The sequence below is a fragment of the Chamaea fasciata genome, unplaced genomic scaffold (assembly GCF_029207755.1).
Source record: "Chamaea fasciata isolate MVZ Bird 193981 ecotype frontalis unplaced genomic scaffold, bChaFas1.0.hap1 SCAF_1, whole genome shotgun sequence".
Taxonomy (NCBI): Eukaryota; Metazoa; Chordata; class Aves; order Passeriformes; family Sylviidae; genus Chamaea; species Chamaea fasciata.
The window spans coordinates 8,532,530-8,549,955 of record NW_027094086.1 but is presented as its reverse complement, the minus strand read 5'-3'; the positions used below and the strand labels follow the sequence as shown (position 1 = coordinate 8,549,955).

At 46.1% G+C, this 17,426-nt stretch overlaps 1 protein-coding gene across 3 annotated transcripts in view; it reads right to left on the bottom strand.

Moving 5' to 3' along the window:
• KCNQ3 (potassium voltage-gated channel subfamily Q member 3) overlaps positions 1 to 13,024 on the bottom strand; it is a 193,607-nt gene extending 180,583 nt beyond the window's left edge. For all 3 annotated transcript variants that reach the window (XM_066175786.1, XM_066175777.1, XM_066175795.1), the window contains exon 1: positions 12,693 to 13,024. In XM_066175786.1, the coding sequence (XP_066031883.1) occupies positions 12,693 to 13,024 (332 nt within the window). The remainder of the gene's footprint in view (positions 1 to 12,692) is intronic.
• Positions 13,025 to 17,426: the final 4,402 nt, after the last annotated feature.

Here is a 17,426-nt window from a genome sequence, read left to right as displayed (position 1 = left end):
AAAAAGTAAATACAGCTATGTATGAGTAAGATACAACTTGACATGTCAGCTCCATCAACCTGCTATCAGCACTTGGGTGGAGGGAGTTTAAGTAAGACTCAACCCCGCTGTCCCAGTCATGTGGGACAATGCAGGAAAGGCAGAGCTGGATCCAGTGGTTGGTGCTGCTCTTCAGTAGTGAGGTGATGACTGCCACCAAGGAAAAGAGAGAAGATGGAATTGAGTGAGGGACAGGAAGAAAGAGACGGGAAAGTAAGAAGGAGTTGTAGAGTTGAGACTGAAATGAGTCTTCTGAACGATGAAAAATTGGTGGAAATAGTAAAATTACAACACCCATTAAAGGAAAAGAAGAAAAAAAGTCATTGGGAGAGATTTCCTACCTTCAATGAGTCCTAATGATTAATGAAAACTATACCTAGCATTTCCCAGTGTCAGTATTCCAAACACAGACAACACTGGTTTGAGTTAGCCTAGAGACACACAACTGCCTTTGTTGCTAAATATGAATATTGTTTGCTCCGCAGTGGGCTCACCTGCCCAGCATCTCTGTCTAGATGTTACACCTCACTATTGTCTGTATACACTGAGGATTAAATAGAGTGGGAAGGAAGAAAACTCTCCGTGACTCTGGGCCCAGGAGTCTGCACATTATGTGAAACACATTAAACAACATACTCCGCAAAAGGCAACCAAATTTGTTCCAAGCAATATAATGGAGTTCAAATCTTGGAGATATACAAAATTCAGGTTTGGATACAGCCCCAAGCAACCTGATGTGAGTTTGAACTTAACCTTGCTCTGTGGACTGGACTGGAGACCTCTAAAACCTTCTAAATTAAATGGTTTTATGGTTGCACTTGGCAGCTCACTCCTACAGCCCCAATGTCAGACACAACCTACACCAAGAAATGTGCAGAAAGACAGCCCTCCACTTGCACAACTTCCCCAGCTTATCTGCACTGGATTTGTTACCCAATTAACTGGATTTATGAGGGAGGAAAAAAATTCTCCCATCTTTGAGGAGCAAGGAGGGAAGGAAAGCCTCCATGTCTGGATAAACCAGCTCCCAACATGAAGGAAGCAGGCCATGACCACCATGGGGTGAATACTGGCAGCTCTGGGATAGGTTGGTGCTCCCTTGTTATTCTGCATGGGGATCTCCACCTCTCCTCTTTACCTCACCCCTCAAGCTGTCTTACACTACTGGGAAGACAAGTGTGTTGTGTGCAAGACCTTGATCCTGGCCTCTGGTACTAGTAGAATATCCATAAAAATAAAAAGATTTTGTATTGGGTCCAAAACAAGCTTGTGGTGCAGCAGCCAAATCCAATTGTTCTGACTGTAATAGATTTACTCTACATTTGCACTGACATGTCTAAAAGAGGTTGCTGGCTCAGTATTTGTGCAAAACAAGTAAAACACAAACTAGCAGCTGTTAAAGAAATACACCACCACCCAAATACACATCTTTATGTCAGGGCATTTGCATGCATCCAGATTTCATACAGTTTTCCAATGATTTTCAGCATCAGGTTCAGATATGCTGGTTTCCTGCTTCAGCTGGTATATGAAAGTGAGCACGCCCTTGAAAATACTGAATGGTGCTTATGTCTCTGCAGTCTCCAATTTTATACAGAAAACGGTAGCACTTAAAAAAACTGTCTGGGCCCACAAATGACCCTCATGACCACCCTCATTCACACCAGGTCATTTGAATTGACCTTCTACACTTGTTACAGGCTTTAGGAGGATAATGTTCAGGCCACCCTCAAAATGTTTTCTGATCCCTAAAAGACACCTAGAAAACAGTGATGTCTGTTCATTGACTTGAGGGGGTAATTTTAAGTGATGTAGTGAAGAGGAGTAACACAAATGGACAGAAATTCAGGAACAGGAAGAAGGAGGACTGATGCTGGCAAACTTCCAGCAGAGTAGCTCCTGCGCCCAGGTAAATACAAAAGACAAAGGGAAAACCATCACAGCCTTAGATTTGAAGCCCAGTACAACAGGTAGTTATGCCTTTGTTTGAATGTGACCTCAAGATCAACTGCAATTACCATCATAAATCAAAAGCAAATTTATGTGAGGGCTCACGGAGATAAAGCCCAAGGCAAAACAGAGAACAAAAGGAAGGTGCAAAGCTAAACTCGAGAATCCCAACTATAGAAAGATCTTAAACTACTGAAATAGTATTTTCTTTGGCATAATGTCAGGGATGACTCTAGGCTTGTCATGGTCTGGGATAATAAGTAGTAACATATATAAAGCTCTTGAAAAAAGAGAATTAATTAGAATTGAGCCTAATATTAATAAAAGTCTACGTAATAATAAGAATCACATTCCTCTTGCCTTCAGAAGTACAACTCATTTGTCTGAACGTGGCATTTACTGCAGACATTTACCAAAGATCAGCTGCTGCTATAGACAAGGGAGAGCTGCTCAGTGGAGCTGAAGCTGTGATTGATCTCCATATAAAGCAGACCCTCACATCTGGTTGGATGAATTCCACCCTAAAATCTATTGATTGTATTGACTGAATCTCCACTGTCTATAAAGAGAAACTAAATACCTACTGCACACACAGAACTGTACTTGAACATATTTACATTTAGCCATCCTAATGTGACTTTGATCCTTGCCCCTCAGGTCAGGCAGAAAGTTTCCCATTCCTCAGGTGTTTCCAGTGCAAATACCTAAATTTAAATTAGTTCCATGAGGTCTCCTTTGTAGTCAGGGAAGAGTTTCAGGTGCTGCAAGAAGTGATTAATCTCACCCATTTTAAAATTGTCTTTAGAATGAGATTAATTGCACTCCAGAATGTTCCATTACCTGTTTTTCTTCAGCAGCTGTAAAAGAATTCCAGACAGCTACCTCAGATAATGTGCTAGATGGATGGGTCCCATTGTGGAAAGACTGACACTCGAGCCCTAGGAAGAGCAAGGAAATGCAGTTTGTGGAAGTAATTTAATATTAAAAAGAGTTGTGTATTTGACACTGCACTATGTGATAGCACCATATTCTGAGAGCAGGAACTGTCATGAGCCAGATCCCACCTCTGCACCCCGGACCTGACAAGGTACTGGAGCAACATCTACAATAATGAGTGATACCCAATCAGGAGAAATAGCCAAATATCAGCAGCCATACAACCAGGAATATCTTCACATTTTACACAAGAAGTTTGGTAATGAATGATCACTGAGCTCTTCCTCCTGGATTTCTATCACAAAAATGTATTTTTTTCTTAATATGCCAAGATGTGGGGATGAAGTGTTGAAACCTCCATAGGAGTTTGATCAGCACAAGCAGTATTGAAACAGAAAAGGCAAAAAGCTATGGCAAAGTCCCATGAACAGGAAGGAGAAAAGATGCAGAATGTAAAATATGTTATTGAACACACACCTAGGGTGAAACCTGTATTATTTCAGTGGGGTAGGATTTCTTGGGCCTTTCTTTAAGTGAAAGGCCTTATCCCAGGCGTAATGCTTTGAAACTAAGAGCATCAACTTAGATTAAATATCAGGAAGATTTTTTTTTTTTTATAATGACGATGATAAAACACTGGCACAGGTTGCCCAGAGAGGTGGTGGATGCCCCATCCCCAGAAACACTCAAGGCCACGTTGGATGGGGCTTTGAGCAACCTGCTGAAATTGGAAGTGCACCTACCCACAGCAGCGAGGTTGGACTAGACCTTTTAAGGTCACTTCCAACTTAAATTATTCTAAGATTCTATCCCAAAAGATGGCTTTTTGCATAACCCAGGAGGATAACCTCAAAGTGGTAAGATCTCACCTATAAGGATTATGTCTGTTTTATTAACCCAAAGATGCTCATGCCAGCTCTCTGTCCTTGAGGCCAGCTGGCATGACTGGTGTCCACATCACTGACCTCACTTGCCTCCAGAGCAGGGAGCAACACTCAGACTCCTTCTGCGAGCAGTCCCAGGTCTGTGGCAGCACTTGGTCTGTGCTCAGTCCTTCTGTCACCTCAGAACAAAACCACCACCCAGCAGTGTTGTGCTATCAGTCAGTGTGTGTCACTGCTTGGGATCATCTCTGGCACAGCTTTGACAATTAGCCAAGACATGGCTAATGACTGCTCTGGGCATGAGCAAAGCTGCTGTCAGAGCTGCAGAGCAAGGACGGTCCTGGGCTGTGTGTGGTGCCAGGGCACAGAAGGTGTCTGAGGTGTGATCAGACAGCCTCAGCTGTGTGCATTGAAATTCTCCCAGCACATCTCACAGGAGCAACAGTGTTAGCAAAGGTAGAAGAGCAAATTCCAGTTCGTGTAATTACCTTCCTAAACTAATTCCCCTGCAATTTCAATCAGCTGCTCTTGACATTCCCTCCTCAGGGTGTAATCCCTCCTCATAAACACTCTGAGCCTGCATGGAGAGGCGTGAGGGGAGCAAAGATAAGCAGAGCTGATGCTGCACTGCTGAGAATTGGTGGGCAGCTCCCCACCAGGTGCTTTGGGGATTTCACTATCAGTCTCTCAACAGCTGCACTTGCTCCTCCTCCAACCCCACTGAAAGCAGAAAATTTGAGAGACCATGGAGACTGTCCTGTAAAGAGTCTTCCGGTTTATGATTAATATCTCTGTTGTTGACCTAAAGTAAGGTATAGCCCAACTCTAATGGCTCCTATAAAACATAGAAGAACTAAGACCTAGATGGTTTGGGATATTTAAGCTTTCAGCATTGCTTTATTTCTACTCCAGTGGTGGATGGCACCAGGAACAATTAATTAGTTTGTCGTTTGAGATACACACCATGTCAAAAGCATCAAAAATCTGAGATGGAGAGATAACTATTAAATGCACATCACAGAACTAAATAAACATAGCTTGAAACTCAGGTTTGAACAAAAAGAAATGAGGAAATATTTGCAGTTTTGACACAGGTGCAAAATCTCATAAAATCTTTGGTTTAGTATTAATTCAGATGACTGGGAAAAATTATATGACATTAAAACTGGATCCAGAGCTATAAATAAAGCCCTAATAAATTACATTGTATTAAACAGGAAGCAGGGAAGTTGTTCTGTGAAATGCTAAATGGTGTTTGTTAGTTCTGGCCATAGTAAGTGTTTCCGTAATAATCTAGAAAAATAACTGAATTGAATGTTGTCAAAATTGTGAGGTACTAATGTAGAAGGTGATCCAAACACTACTGAGGACATAATAAAATAAATATAAAAGCACTTGAGATTAAAAAAAGCACCACTGGAAAGTCAACATGACAATCACAAACTAACATGGGCTGCCAAAGGAATGCAAAACACATTCATGCAGCTCTCAGCCACAGCTCTGAAGACACAGGGACAAGTGAGATCCAAGTATCCATGAAATGAAATAAAGTGTGGAAAGCCAAAGGAAGTAAAAGACAACAGCAACCCAGAGAGGATGAGGATTCCTCCTCTGTCACTGCCATACAATGGATCTCTGTGGCTCCACCACCATAGACCAGCAACTGAGAAAAATCAAAGTGGGAAAGACTTTAGCAAAATTAATCATGAGGGAGAGAAGAGTGAGAGCAAATGCCCTCTCAAGAAACACTGGATGCATTTCATGTCAGGGTCTCAGCATCTCTCCAGACTGAGATTTAGCAGAGTTAGAGATATTGCACCTTCACCTCTGCATGGTTTACACCACCAAGGAGAAGAAGGTCGTATCGTGGTGACTACAAGCAGAAGTGGTTATTCAGCTATGGAAAGGCTGAAGATTTGTGATGGATCCTGTGAAGAACTTGAGCTTAGAAGGATCCCACCAGGCCTGAGTAGAACAATGAGCTGGTTGTACAGAAGAACATGATGATACTTCATGCTGCTTTCCACCAAATCCCACTCACACTCTCGTGCTTTGGATTACCTCAGTGTTGCCTTGGATAGGTTCCTCCTGACCTCAGTGGGCCCTTTCACTGGCTCCAAGTTAAACACACGTACGTGCAATTTGCTCACTTAAGACTGGGGAAGGCAATTTACAGATTTCCAGACTGGAAGTTCTCTAAAAGTGCGTTTTTTCAAGTAGGTTACCAAAACCTAAATATCTTGGGGCATGTCCCTTTCTCCACAGAAAATGCTAAGTTTCTTAGCTACCATCCTAAGACAGAAGGCAGCATACACTTAACAGCTCTTGTGGAGCTTATTCCCTGTAAAGCTATTAATATTTTAGTTATCCCATTTAATACAGTATCTGCCAGAAGCAATAGCTGATGCATGGCTCCATTCTTTCTGTAGTTTCATGCACAAGAGAGTATGGCATTCCTAGATACAAAAACGGAATATAATGTTATTAAATATAAGAATAAACATTATAATTTATTTATACCATGCAAGGCTGATCACGGTAGTACCCAGGCACCTGACTGTGTCTAAGGTCATCAGTCTTTTATGTTTGTAAACAACATATAAATTATCTTAATGTTCACTTGATCATTTTTGATCAGAATGTTTCTTCCAGCTATTAAATCAAATTCCTCAAGTTCAGACCTTGTCCTTGAATATGCATGCCATTGTCTGATCTTCCACATGCATTTCAATGCCACATAGGACTTTTTGACAGTCAAGACATACAGAATTATGTTCTTCATACATGCACAGGTTTTTATGTTGGGTAAGCTACAAGTAAAAATTATTCAATCAAGTGATATTTGAAGACGAGGACTACCAAAAAAAAAGAAATATGCTGGTTGAGTGGATTCTGAGGTGATCTTTGGGAGAAGTAGGAATGGTTGGGGCACCTTCATGTTCACCTGTACACAAAAAAGCACACAGTGATAAATGACTGGCATTATATGCATTTTTTTTTAATCGAGCTGTTAAGACACATTGTCTTTAGTTACTATTTTTTCTATCAAATTTGAGTGTGCCTACATTTTACAGCAAAATGAGCAAAACAAGCGTCGAAAGACTCTCCCTGCTCATTTTTGTACCATTTCCTTAATCTCCCTATTAGATTAAAACAAGAAGTCAAGGTCAGGTGTTCTCTTCACCCAGCAGCTGTCCCAGAAGTGTGCAGACCCTGCTGTGCCCCATCATGATCCACTGTGTGCAACAAGGAGCAAATAGAGGCATGTGAAGAGGCTGGGATGCCTTTCTACGAAGAGTGATACCTCTGACCAGAGTCCAGGCTGGAGATACTGAGATAAATCTAGTCCTGGGCTTTCCCACTGACAGTCTCCAGAACTGCTGGGGTGACACTGACACGCTGCTGTTCCTCACACCAAGTCCCTCAAAAGAGAAGAAAAATGTGATTTGCTGGCTGCTGTGGTGGCTTTGCTATATTATTGCTTGTCAAACTGATTAAATTTGGGACTGTTTAGTTTCATAGACCTAACACCATGGGCTATAACTTCCATTTGCACTGAAAGAACAACTGCTGAGTGTTTGCTGGCTCTTGCAGTGCTGCTGCCCCCCAACATGCCGAGCTCTCCCTCGCACATCACTGACCTCTGTGGATTCCCATGCCCACCCAGATGAGGCTGGTCTGAGCTGGGGACTGAACTTGCAGCAGAGTGCTCAGGGACCTGCAGCCCCAGGGGTCTGGGGGACACTGAGGCACACCCTGTGCACCATGCAGCCCCATGCCTGCAGCTCCCACGAGGCATGGAGCAGGCATGAGCAGCACCTAAACTTGGCAAGTGGCAGCGTAGTCATGGCAACATGGAATGCAGGGCAAACCAACCACACCTAGGGGTACCCACTGTGGAGTGGGACTTGCTCTCAGCACTGATGCCCAAGCACAAAGATTTGAGGCTGCAGGTGAACACCTGTTTGCACCAAAGGGCCTGGTCCATAATTTCAAAGGAAGTTTGGATGTTCAAACAAGCATTGGGCAACTGTGAGCTGCTGAAGGGACTCCAGAGCTGCAGCTGGGGATCACCAGCCACTCATTACCCAGGCAGTGGCTTCCCCAGGCTGTGCTGCCCCTTCTCATTTCCCGCAGCATATCTCAGCTTTCTTGTTGTGCCAGCTGATCCCAGCAGCTGACCTGCAGTCGCATCCCCCCAAACCACACGCAGTCCCAGTGAGAGCAGAGGTGTGTGGTAAGGTCTCCAATGACTAAGACTTCATTAGTTTTTACAAAGTATACTGCAGAATATTTAACCATGCATTATGATGAATTAGCATAAATAATTAAAGCAGAACTCATATTGGCACACACATAAGCAAAGGGCACTTGCTAATGGACCAGGCTTGCTCTGCTGCTCTAGGGACTCACTTAAATTACAAGTCCCTGCCAAACAAGCCAAGAAAGGATTCATATTTGTCCCTCTTTTTACCTCAAACCTTCTCCCATCTCCATCCAGATGGCTCACAGAGACTGGGGTGTGAGCACATCTTATGGGGCATCTCCTGAAGGGCAAAGAGGAAAATAATGGAAAGCCTCCAGACCTTCAACCTGCTCCCCAAATCCCATGACACTCTTTTCTGCAAACAACCCACCTACAATCAGTCATGAAGGAGGTGCTTGCCGGTGCTTCCCAGAAATGCTGCTGATTTGATAGATCGCATGACTCTGCCTCCTCTTTTTATTCCAGGTATTAAGCAGTAGTGAAAGAAGATTGTGTAGCAAATAGAGAAAGGTTCTCTAATGTTCCCCACGACTTTCCCCTCACAGCAGCAGATGCATCGTGGTGATCTGCACCAGCAGAGTGTAGGTGATATTGCACAGTTCACCAGAAAGAAATATTTAATCCCAAGCCCTTTCCTAGTCTTATTTTTCCATGAAAGTAAAGGCTGTAGTTGTCTCAGAAGATGATATGAAAATGAGAATATCTCCTAGTTACCTCTCCTTCATCCTCTCTTTAAGTCAGGTTAAAAATTTTCCACAAATTGCAATTCCAAACAATTTGTATTATGCTACCTTTCTGGACTATATCCTTTATCCACGAAAATATTTTGTGCTTACAACTAAAAAACCACTGGAAAAATAGAAATCTTACTTGCTTCAGTTTTTCATTCACTCATTAATCCTTTTGTACATAAATTAAGCATTTGGATGGTTTGTGGAGGCGGACAGGTCTTGAGTCTGTCTCCCTGGCCACAGCACACATTCCATGAGGCACAACTGCAGGGGTTTCCTATAATATATTGCACTGCCTAACACAAAGGGAAATACAGAACATCATGGGAACATCAGCTGTACCTACAGTGGCATGAGTTCAGAAAAGAACAGGACTAGGTTGTAGCCTGACCTGCAACCCCCAAGAGACATTTTCAAATGAAATATCTCAATAGTATCTCAAAATCTTAGGTTATTTTATTCTATTCTGAAAATGTTCAACTAGAGTTTAGGTTTACAGACATGAAATTTTTCATGGGAAAAACAATTTTTTCTTATCAAGTAGGACCCCTAAGACATTGCCATATTGCCAAGAATGCAATGAACCCTGGTGACCCATCATGGGTGATAGATAATTTTTTTGTCTAGTATAGCTACCAGAGAACAAATGTTTTCAGATGGTGAAGGAAACAGAGCCAGCTTCTTTAGGGACCAAATCCCCAAGGACAGGCTTGGACAAACTCGCTTGTGCAGAACAAAGAAGGAAGAATCACAAGGAAAGTATCTCACAACACTTTCTCTTAATTACTGCCAGTGAAAGCTGAATGCTAAAATTGCTGTCAGGAATTGCTCCCTTTTTCAACTGCATCTCTGTCCCTAAGGCTTGGCAGGGCCTGATCCTGTTTATGAGTTCTCCTTGAATTACTTCATTAGACTGAATCATTTCAGAACACCCAACGCCAACTAAAGCGAGCGTTTACAAGAGGCAGCGCTGGAACCTTGTTTATGTGCACACTACAGCAGTGAGACCCACACAGGATCGTGACCCCTTTACAGCCATATGTGCATCTCTGTAGGATTTAACAAGATCCCATCTGTACCACCCATTCAAAAGTTGTGGCATCCAAAACTTTCACAAAGACCTTGTCAAAGCTCCTTCCTGCCCCTCACACAACACCCTCAGCGTGTCGTGAAAAGTTGCAACCCTCTTCTATCAACCTGCCTCCCAAACCCTGGGATATACACCATATTGGAGTGCTTTGCATCATCTCTTCGTTAAACACCTCTGAATGCTTGGATCTATAAGGATTTCATCATACCCAGCCATGCAATCCCTCTTGCTGTTTATTCTCTAGTTATTTGTATTTGACAGCAACAATCTTACTGGTTAATTTTGGGTGCAAGGCACTTACTGCAAAGTTACTCAGAAGATGAGACAAAGAGTAACATGCCATTAAGACAACATAAATGGGACTTTCCTTGAAAATTAAAACAGGATCAAAGATTTAGATTTTATGGGAAGACTGGCAATCTCTCACCTTCCAAAAGAAAATGTAAACTGTTCTAATGTGAAAAGAAGCACTGGGAGACTGCTGGGATGGAACTACACCGTGTCACAGCAGCACCTCCAAATGAGAGAGACTCCTTTAAAGAAGGAAAAAAGATTAAAAGACAATTCATTTGAAAGCAAGAATAAAGACTTTGGGTATCAACTTAGAGGCTGCTTCCCCACAGCTCCTGCTCTCGAGCAGGTCTTCCTTCTCCAGTGGCAGGAACAAGCTCTGAAGCCTGTCAGACAGATCTGCACACTCTTCCACCTCAGCAGATTCCTTTTGTAGGGTTGCATCCTACAGTGAGGTAAGACCCCACAGCTTCAACTGAGTTCAGAAAGAGCTGAGACTGAACAAAAACTCAGCGGGGTCAACTTGGCCAACAGCGAGATGCTCTGGATATCCTGGGAAGGGATAGAGTATCTATGCTGGGCTGACAGACTTGTGCGTTTTACTTCCTTTAAGGATAAGGACTTATAGAAGTGTTTTGTTTTGTTTCATTTTCATTAATATTGAATTTGGCACTGATGGTTTTCACAAGACTTTTACTGACTTTTGTGAGTCAGACTGACATTTCAGTTTTGCAGGACTGTGTAGGCATCAAAGAGGAGTTGACCACACAGTGTCAGGTCGACTCCTAAGAAGGATCAAACCTTACAAACGTCGTGATATTTTACCCATTCTGTGACCCATATTGCATAAGTATCTTAAGGTCAAGCACACATCTAGGGAGTTATCTAAAATGAATGCTGTAACTTGGAAATTCTTACACCACTGCAAATAATTGTGACTCTCTCAGCTCACCTGAGTCTCTCCAGGTGAGTAGACTGTCCTATTGTTTATACCCAGACATGAGCCTGGACACAGATTTGACCCAGCTGCCACAGAGGGGTGCAAACTGCTTGGAATGCTCTGCTGTGTGCTAAAGTCTCACTGATGTGTGTGGGTTGGCCTAGGCAGGATGAAAGGGGTGCGCCCCTGTCCAGCCGTGACTCTCCCCAGCCAGAAGCAGCATTATGCAATACTGAACACAACTTAACAGCAAGCTCCAGACCTAAGAGCCTTCCCAGCAAAACACACTTCAAGCACTGTCACTCCCTGCCTGCTAACACAAGTTTTCCTATGGCAAAAAGAGGTGAAAGAACCAAAAAAAGTGTCACAGCATCCTGTTTCAGATTTTAAGCTGGAAAACAGGACCTGAGTCCCAAGGTGTACTTTACGAATAAACACTGAAAAGAGGGGACTGGCAATGGCTAAGTGGTGCGCAGGCACCACTCTAGTAGTGAAGGTTGCCTTTTAATTCTTGCTCAGGTCTAAATCACTGCAAAAATCAATAACAGCATGCCTGAAAGTAAAATCACAGCCCTACATTCAAGTTGTTTACTTGCAGGTGCAAGGACTACGCCACTGATCAGGACTTCCTGAGATCCAGCTTCAGGCTCACAAACCATGCAGCCTAGAGAGCTTTGTTTGTCTTTGGCAAATAAACCAATTTCAAAAATCACTGCTTAAATCCTCTGTCACACAGAGCTCTGCACACCTTATAGTGCCAAAGAAAAACAGTACCACCACGATTACTGATAAACCCCTGGGTTTTCAAACACATTCACAACACTAAAACACACATTAATTTTAATACAACTCTGCCAACTCCAATCTGTGATGTTCGCAGAATGATCTTTTGGATACTCTTTACAAAAACTTAAGGCAACAAGAATTTTTAGGAATGCAAACCACTTGTCATTCTCTTGACTTGTCACCTATGGGCCATAAAACGAGTTTATTTCCTCTCGGTTCACTTGTGGTCAGAGTAACTTTCTGGCTGACAGCGCTGCAATGCTCGGGTTTCATGCACTGCGGGGCGATGCTTATCGGACCGAAACCCGATGGTTTGCATTTGACGCTTTTAGATACGGAAGGAATGGGTTCACTCGCGGTCTGTAGCAGCGAGCTGAACCTCACGCTCCAGGCTGCGCTGAACTGGCCGCGTTCCCCTGAAGCACTTCGAGCCTTAAAACCGCTCAGAGCTTGGTCTTTCTGGCATCCCTCTTCCAGTGCCTCAGATACACAGGCTCGGGAATGCCACTTCAAGGCAACGTGGAGGTACGGGCAAGACAGAAACACAGAGTTAAAAGCAGCTGCTCCTTTTGGAAAACCCGACGACATAAGAGAAATAAAGCCGCTCAGCAGTGCACCCCGTATCAGACCCTTGCTCCACACGCAGCCGGCGCCGGAGCGAGCCCCCGGAGCGCCTTACACCGAGAATGATAAAGCAAAACGGGGGCCCCGGGCGCAGCCCCCCGGGGCAGCCCCGGACGCGCCCTCGGGAGCCCCGCTCCGCGCTCCGCGTACTCACACGAAGGCGTGATAGAGCAGCGCCCAGCCGCGGGGTCGTTCCAGGGCGTCGTAGATCAAAGTTTGGATGCGGCGGTACCTGGCGTGGTTCCGCTTCACCGGGCGGCTCAGGGGGGTCTTCGCCAGCAGCCCCAGTCCCGGCGGGCTCCGCTTGCCTCCCTCCTCCTTCCCGCCGCCCTCCAGCAGCAGCGTCCCGTCGCGGTCGCCGCCGGTGCCCAGGGCCAGCGAGCCCTGCTCGGGGTCGCCGCCGGCCGCCGCTCGCCGCCCCGCCGCCGCCGCCGCCCCGCCGGCCGCGCTACCGCCCGCCGCGCCGCGCCGCGCCTTCAGCCCCATGGTCGCCGGCGGGCCCCGGAGGCGAGCTGCAGATCGGCGGCGGCAGCCCCGGGAGCCCCAGGGCCATGATCCGAGCTCCCCGCCCCTCCCCCCAAAACGACTTCTCTATATTTATATATATATATTCATCTGTGGATGTATGTATGTATGTATGTATATATATATATATATATATATATGGAGGGAGGGGGTAAGAAGCGGTGGGCAGGGGGAGGCGGTCACATCCCCGTCAGGTCACCCCCGCCGGCGGGCAGCGGGCGGGCAGGAGCGCGGCGCGCACCTGGGCCGGCGCGAGGGAGGGGAATCATCGCGGAGTTTATTTACCAGCCCGATGCCCGAGCCCCTTCCTCCCCCCCCCCCCTCGCCTCCTCTTCCTCCTCCTCCTCCTCCTCCCAGCTCCTGCCTCCCCCCAGCCCTCACGTTAGGGAGTGGCCCATTGTATGCAGCCAGCAAATAGCCGGGCGCCCGCCCCCCGCTCCCCCAGCCCCGGCTGTCGAGTCATCCACGGTGTGGGGGACACCGGCACCGACCCCCCGTCACGGCACTGCCCTCCCCCTTGTCCCCCCACCTGCCGGCTGCCACCCCTCAGCAGCCGCCGCTGGGGCCGCCGGCGCCGAGCGGGGAGATCCCGGCAGCCGGCGGAAGGGGAGACCCCGCTCGGCTCCCGGGGATCCCCCTGCAGCATCACAGCCCCCCTCCCCCGCTGCGGCTGGAGGGAGGGAGAGGAGGGGAGGGCATTCCCGGCCCCCGGCGGGGGGCTGCTTCCACTGCCGAAGCAGGAAGGAGCGGAGGATGGGGATGAAGGATGCCGGGAGAGGCGGCGAGTGGGCGGCTGGAGGCGCTGGCTGCCGCTGCGGATCGCTCCGAGCCGAGCCGGAGCCTCCGCCCGCCGACCGGGGCTGGGGGCAGCACGGCCGGGCAACCCCAGGCCCGCCGGCGAGCGCCTTTAGCGCGGGTCTGTCGCGGGCGATGCTGCTCCTGTCCCCTCCCGCAGGGCTCCTGCAGGGAGCGGCGCGGATCCCGAGCCCGGCTGCGGAGCCGAGGGGTCCGCCCCGACCCGCGGAACGCAAGAACTGCCCTGTCCCCTTTGCCATGTGAACCCGCACCCTGGTCCGGTCTTCGGACCTAAAACCTGACGGGATGTCATCAACAGCCCCTCACCCTTTTCCTTTCAGTTTCCTGGTTGTAAGGAAGAAGGGAAGAGACAAGGTTTTGTGTGTGCCTTACACTTTCGGTGCCCTCGGATTTCTTCCTCAGCGCACTAGAAACATCACCTCTGAGCGCTGCTCTCGTGTAAAAACCTGCCTTCAGGGCTGTGCGTTCGCATAGCTACCCCTTGGGAGGATAGAAAGGGTCTAAAAATAAAATGAAATGCAATAAAATTAAATAAATGATAAATTAAAATAGCCTATAAAATGAAAAATAAAATAAAATAAAATAAAATAAAATAATATAATAAAATAAAATCCGAAGCCTTACAGGTTGCTAGTTGTTTTCATGGGAGGTTCTCCTCCTCCAGATGGGGGAGTTTTCCTGGTATCTCCTGAAGAGATGCCAAAACACCCAAGAGCCCTTCCAGACTCAGAAGCAGATTTGCCACCTACTCTATCTGCTCCTGTTCCATTCCTGAGGGATTTATGATCTGAGCAGTCCTTCCTCTGTTTCACACACCAGGAAGGACAACAGATGCAAAGGGAGCTGCTGGAGGTGGTTTCTGGACCCACCACAGGCTTTGGACCAGACAATCCCAGGTCCCTCAAAAACCACACTTCTGTCATTGCAGAGCTGGGTGGAAGAAAGGCTGTTTTCCCTCCCATATTTCACCCTCAGAGGGTCTAAACTGAGCAAATTCTGTGCCAAAGAAGAAAAAAAAACACTTCTTCCTTCAGCTCTGCAAGCTCCAGCATCAATGTGTCTCAGTTACCATCTGATTTAGAACCTTTGCAAGCCCCAGGGGTTTTTCTACAAGCCGATGAGAGCAGAGTGGTATCTCATGCACATGTCTCTAGTGTCAGCAGCCAGTGTCGGGGTGCTGAGGTCTCCTGACATTATCAGCAGGAAGGGGCTGGCCTGGGCGCAGCACCGGGACTGCACACGTTCTGCTGCCTGCTCAGCTAACATCTATCAGCATCATTTGAATGTCATTTATAGCTGTATTCCCAAGGAGGGCTGTGGGAGGCTAGGAAGTTTTGATAACTAGGCCATTTATCTCTCTCCAGCTCCAGTTCTACCTCAGTACAATAGCGATTACACTTCCCAATGCCACAGGGGAGCTATAAGCATTAGCGAGGATGTATGGGGCACTGAGAATGGAGCACTTGCTTCAGATAACACCCTATGCCTTTAACCTTCATCCCAGTGTTACATTAGGAAGAGGTGGGAGGAGAAGGGGAGAGGAAAGACAATTTATAGCTAACCAGTTCATCACAGCTTTGAACCACAACAGTATCTGTTCAAACCGAAATGGGGATGGTAAATAATTTTCATGGGTGGAGGCAGTAAATTCTTTTCACTTGCAAAGGGTTGCACAAATGTCAGATAGCAATAGGTGATTGATAGGAAGGCACACCAGCTTGTCTGGCTTTTTTAACACTTACACCAGGGACACTTTTCAATATCAATTACATGTTGAGGTTTTTCAGTTGCAGGGTTCTGAGACATTTTCAAGCCTCAAATCACGCCCATACAAACCACTACTTGAGACCCAACAGGAAAGAGTTTCCATCACCTCTCTAAAATTAAAATCCCACAGCTCAGTGTCAGGAATTCTCCTCCTCCATATTCCATCTGGGATAACTGCTGCGCAGATGTAGCTGTACTGGCTGAGCAGTGTAAAGCAAGGGAGATTGGCTAAAGTCTTCTAAATCAATCCAAAGACACACAACAGTTTCAAGGGGATCTGAATGAGCCCTCAGCAGTGATGCTACAGTATGTTATTGGTGGTACCTCTGCTTGGGACCACAATCCCATTGCACACCTGCTGGCAGAGCTCCCGCTGATGTTGGAGGGAGTTTGGCCAGATGGAAGGCTCCAGGCTATGATTTGGCTTAATGAGCAATTACACTCCATTACTATTATTTATGAAGTGTTGCTGGCAGCACCCAACATGCTCAGGTTTGATATCCACCTCCTTGGCTGACACTGGAGATCTCTGTAATCAAAAGCAAGTGCTTCTGCCGAGCTGGAGCTGGCAGGCAGGAGGCTGTGACAGGCTCTAAGGAACGTGCGGAGGGACCGCTGATAACCATCTCCCTACCATAACAGTAGGTTATGCTGGCCCTCATCAAGCAGAAAACTGGTTCAGTCAAAGAGATTATAGCCTAAAATCAGAGGAAAACAGGATTGTATCTGTTGGTCAAGAAAATATGGCTTTATCTTGGCTTTTTTGAAGGTCATCTGGATTCTTGTGAATTACAAAGCACAGTGCTTGGTAAACATCAAATTAACACACATAAACACTCAGCTGGACCATCTAGAAGGAAAGTGCAAGTAGAAAATCAGTTACTGTGCAAAAGACTGTAGGAGCAAAATGGACAGACAGCTGCTCATGAGCTCCAGTGACAGTGGAACAGAGATTTTTTTACTTGAAAAAAATGGTCAGGCTATCTAGAAATCAGGAACAGAAAGAAACACTGTCTATACTGTGAGTGAAACTGTCATTAAAGTGTCATGTCCTGCTCTAGTAGGGCATGCTTTGAGAAAGGTGAAGACAAGAACCATGGGCATCATTTCCTGGGATGAAAGATTTGAAACTTGAGGACCTCTTGAGACTTAGGAGTCATATATGGAGCAAGACCTAGTACATGGAGGGTGAATCTCTATAACCATAGAAGTAAGTGGGATCTCAGTTTCAGTGTAAGCACAGATGTTGAATTTTATTGGCCTTTTCTATCCTTCTTCTGGCTCCTCTATCTTACCAAGAAAAATTTTTGCAGTACTTCAGGGCTTCTAGTTTCTCATTTAGGGTGACAAGACCTAGTTTTTAGCTGGTCTCTTACACCAACTTCCACTCAACCTTTGGTGTAAGCTCGATCAAACATCCTCATGCTCTTTCCTTGGAAGCTCCAAAAGCTTTAAGGAGGACTCTATTCACACACAAACCTACCTCACTTTTAATAATTTTGTTAAAACTCACTACCTGGATGCCCACAAAATCTACCAGTGTGACTGAGCATGGTCTGGAAGCCTCTACTGCTGAATGCCAAATGAGACACTGCAAGTACATCACTGATAGCTCAGATAATTCAGGCAGCACAAGCAGCCTGCCTTTAAAAGACCTGAAGCCCCATGGGAGCTCATTTAGGAGGTTGCTAACCCAGACAGACTGTGCTCTCTCAGCTGCTTTGTTCAAACATCCAGTCTGAATCTTGTACTGTGACTTCTGTGTTCAGCAACATTTCTT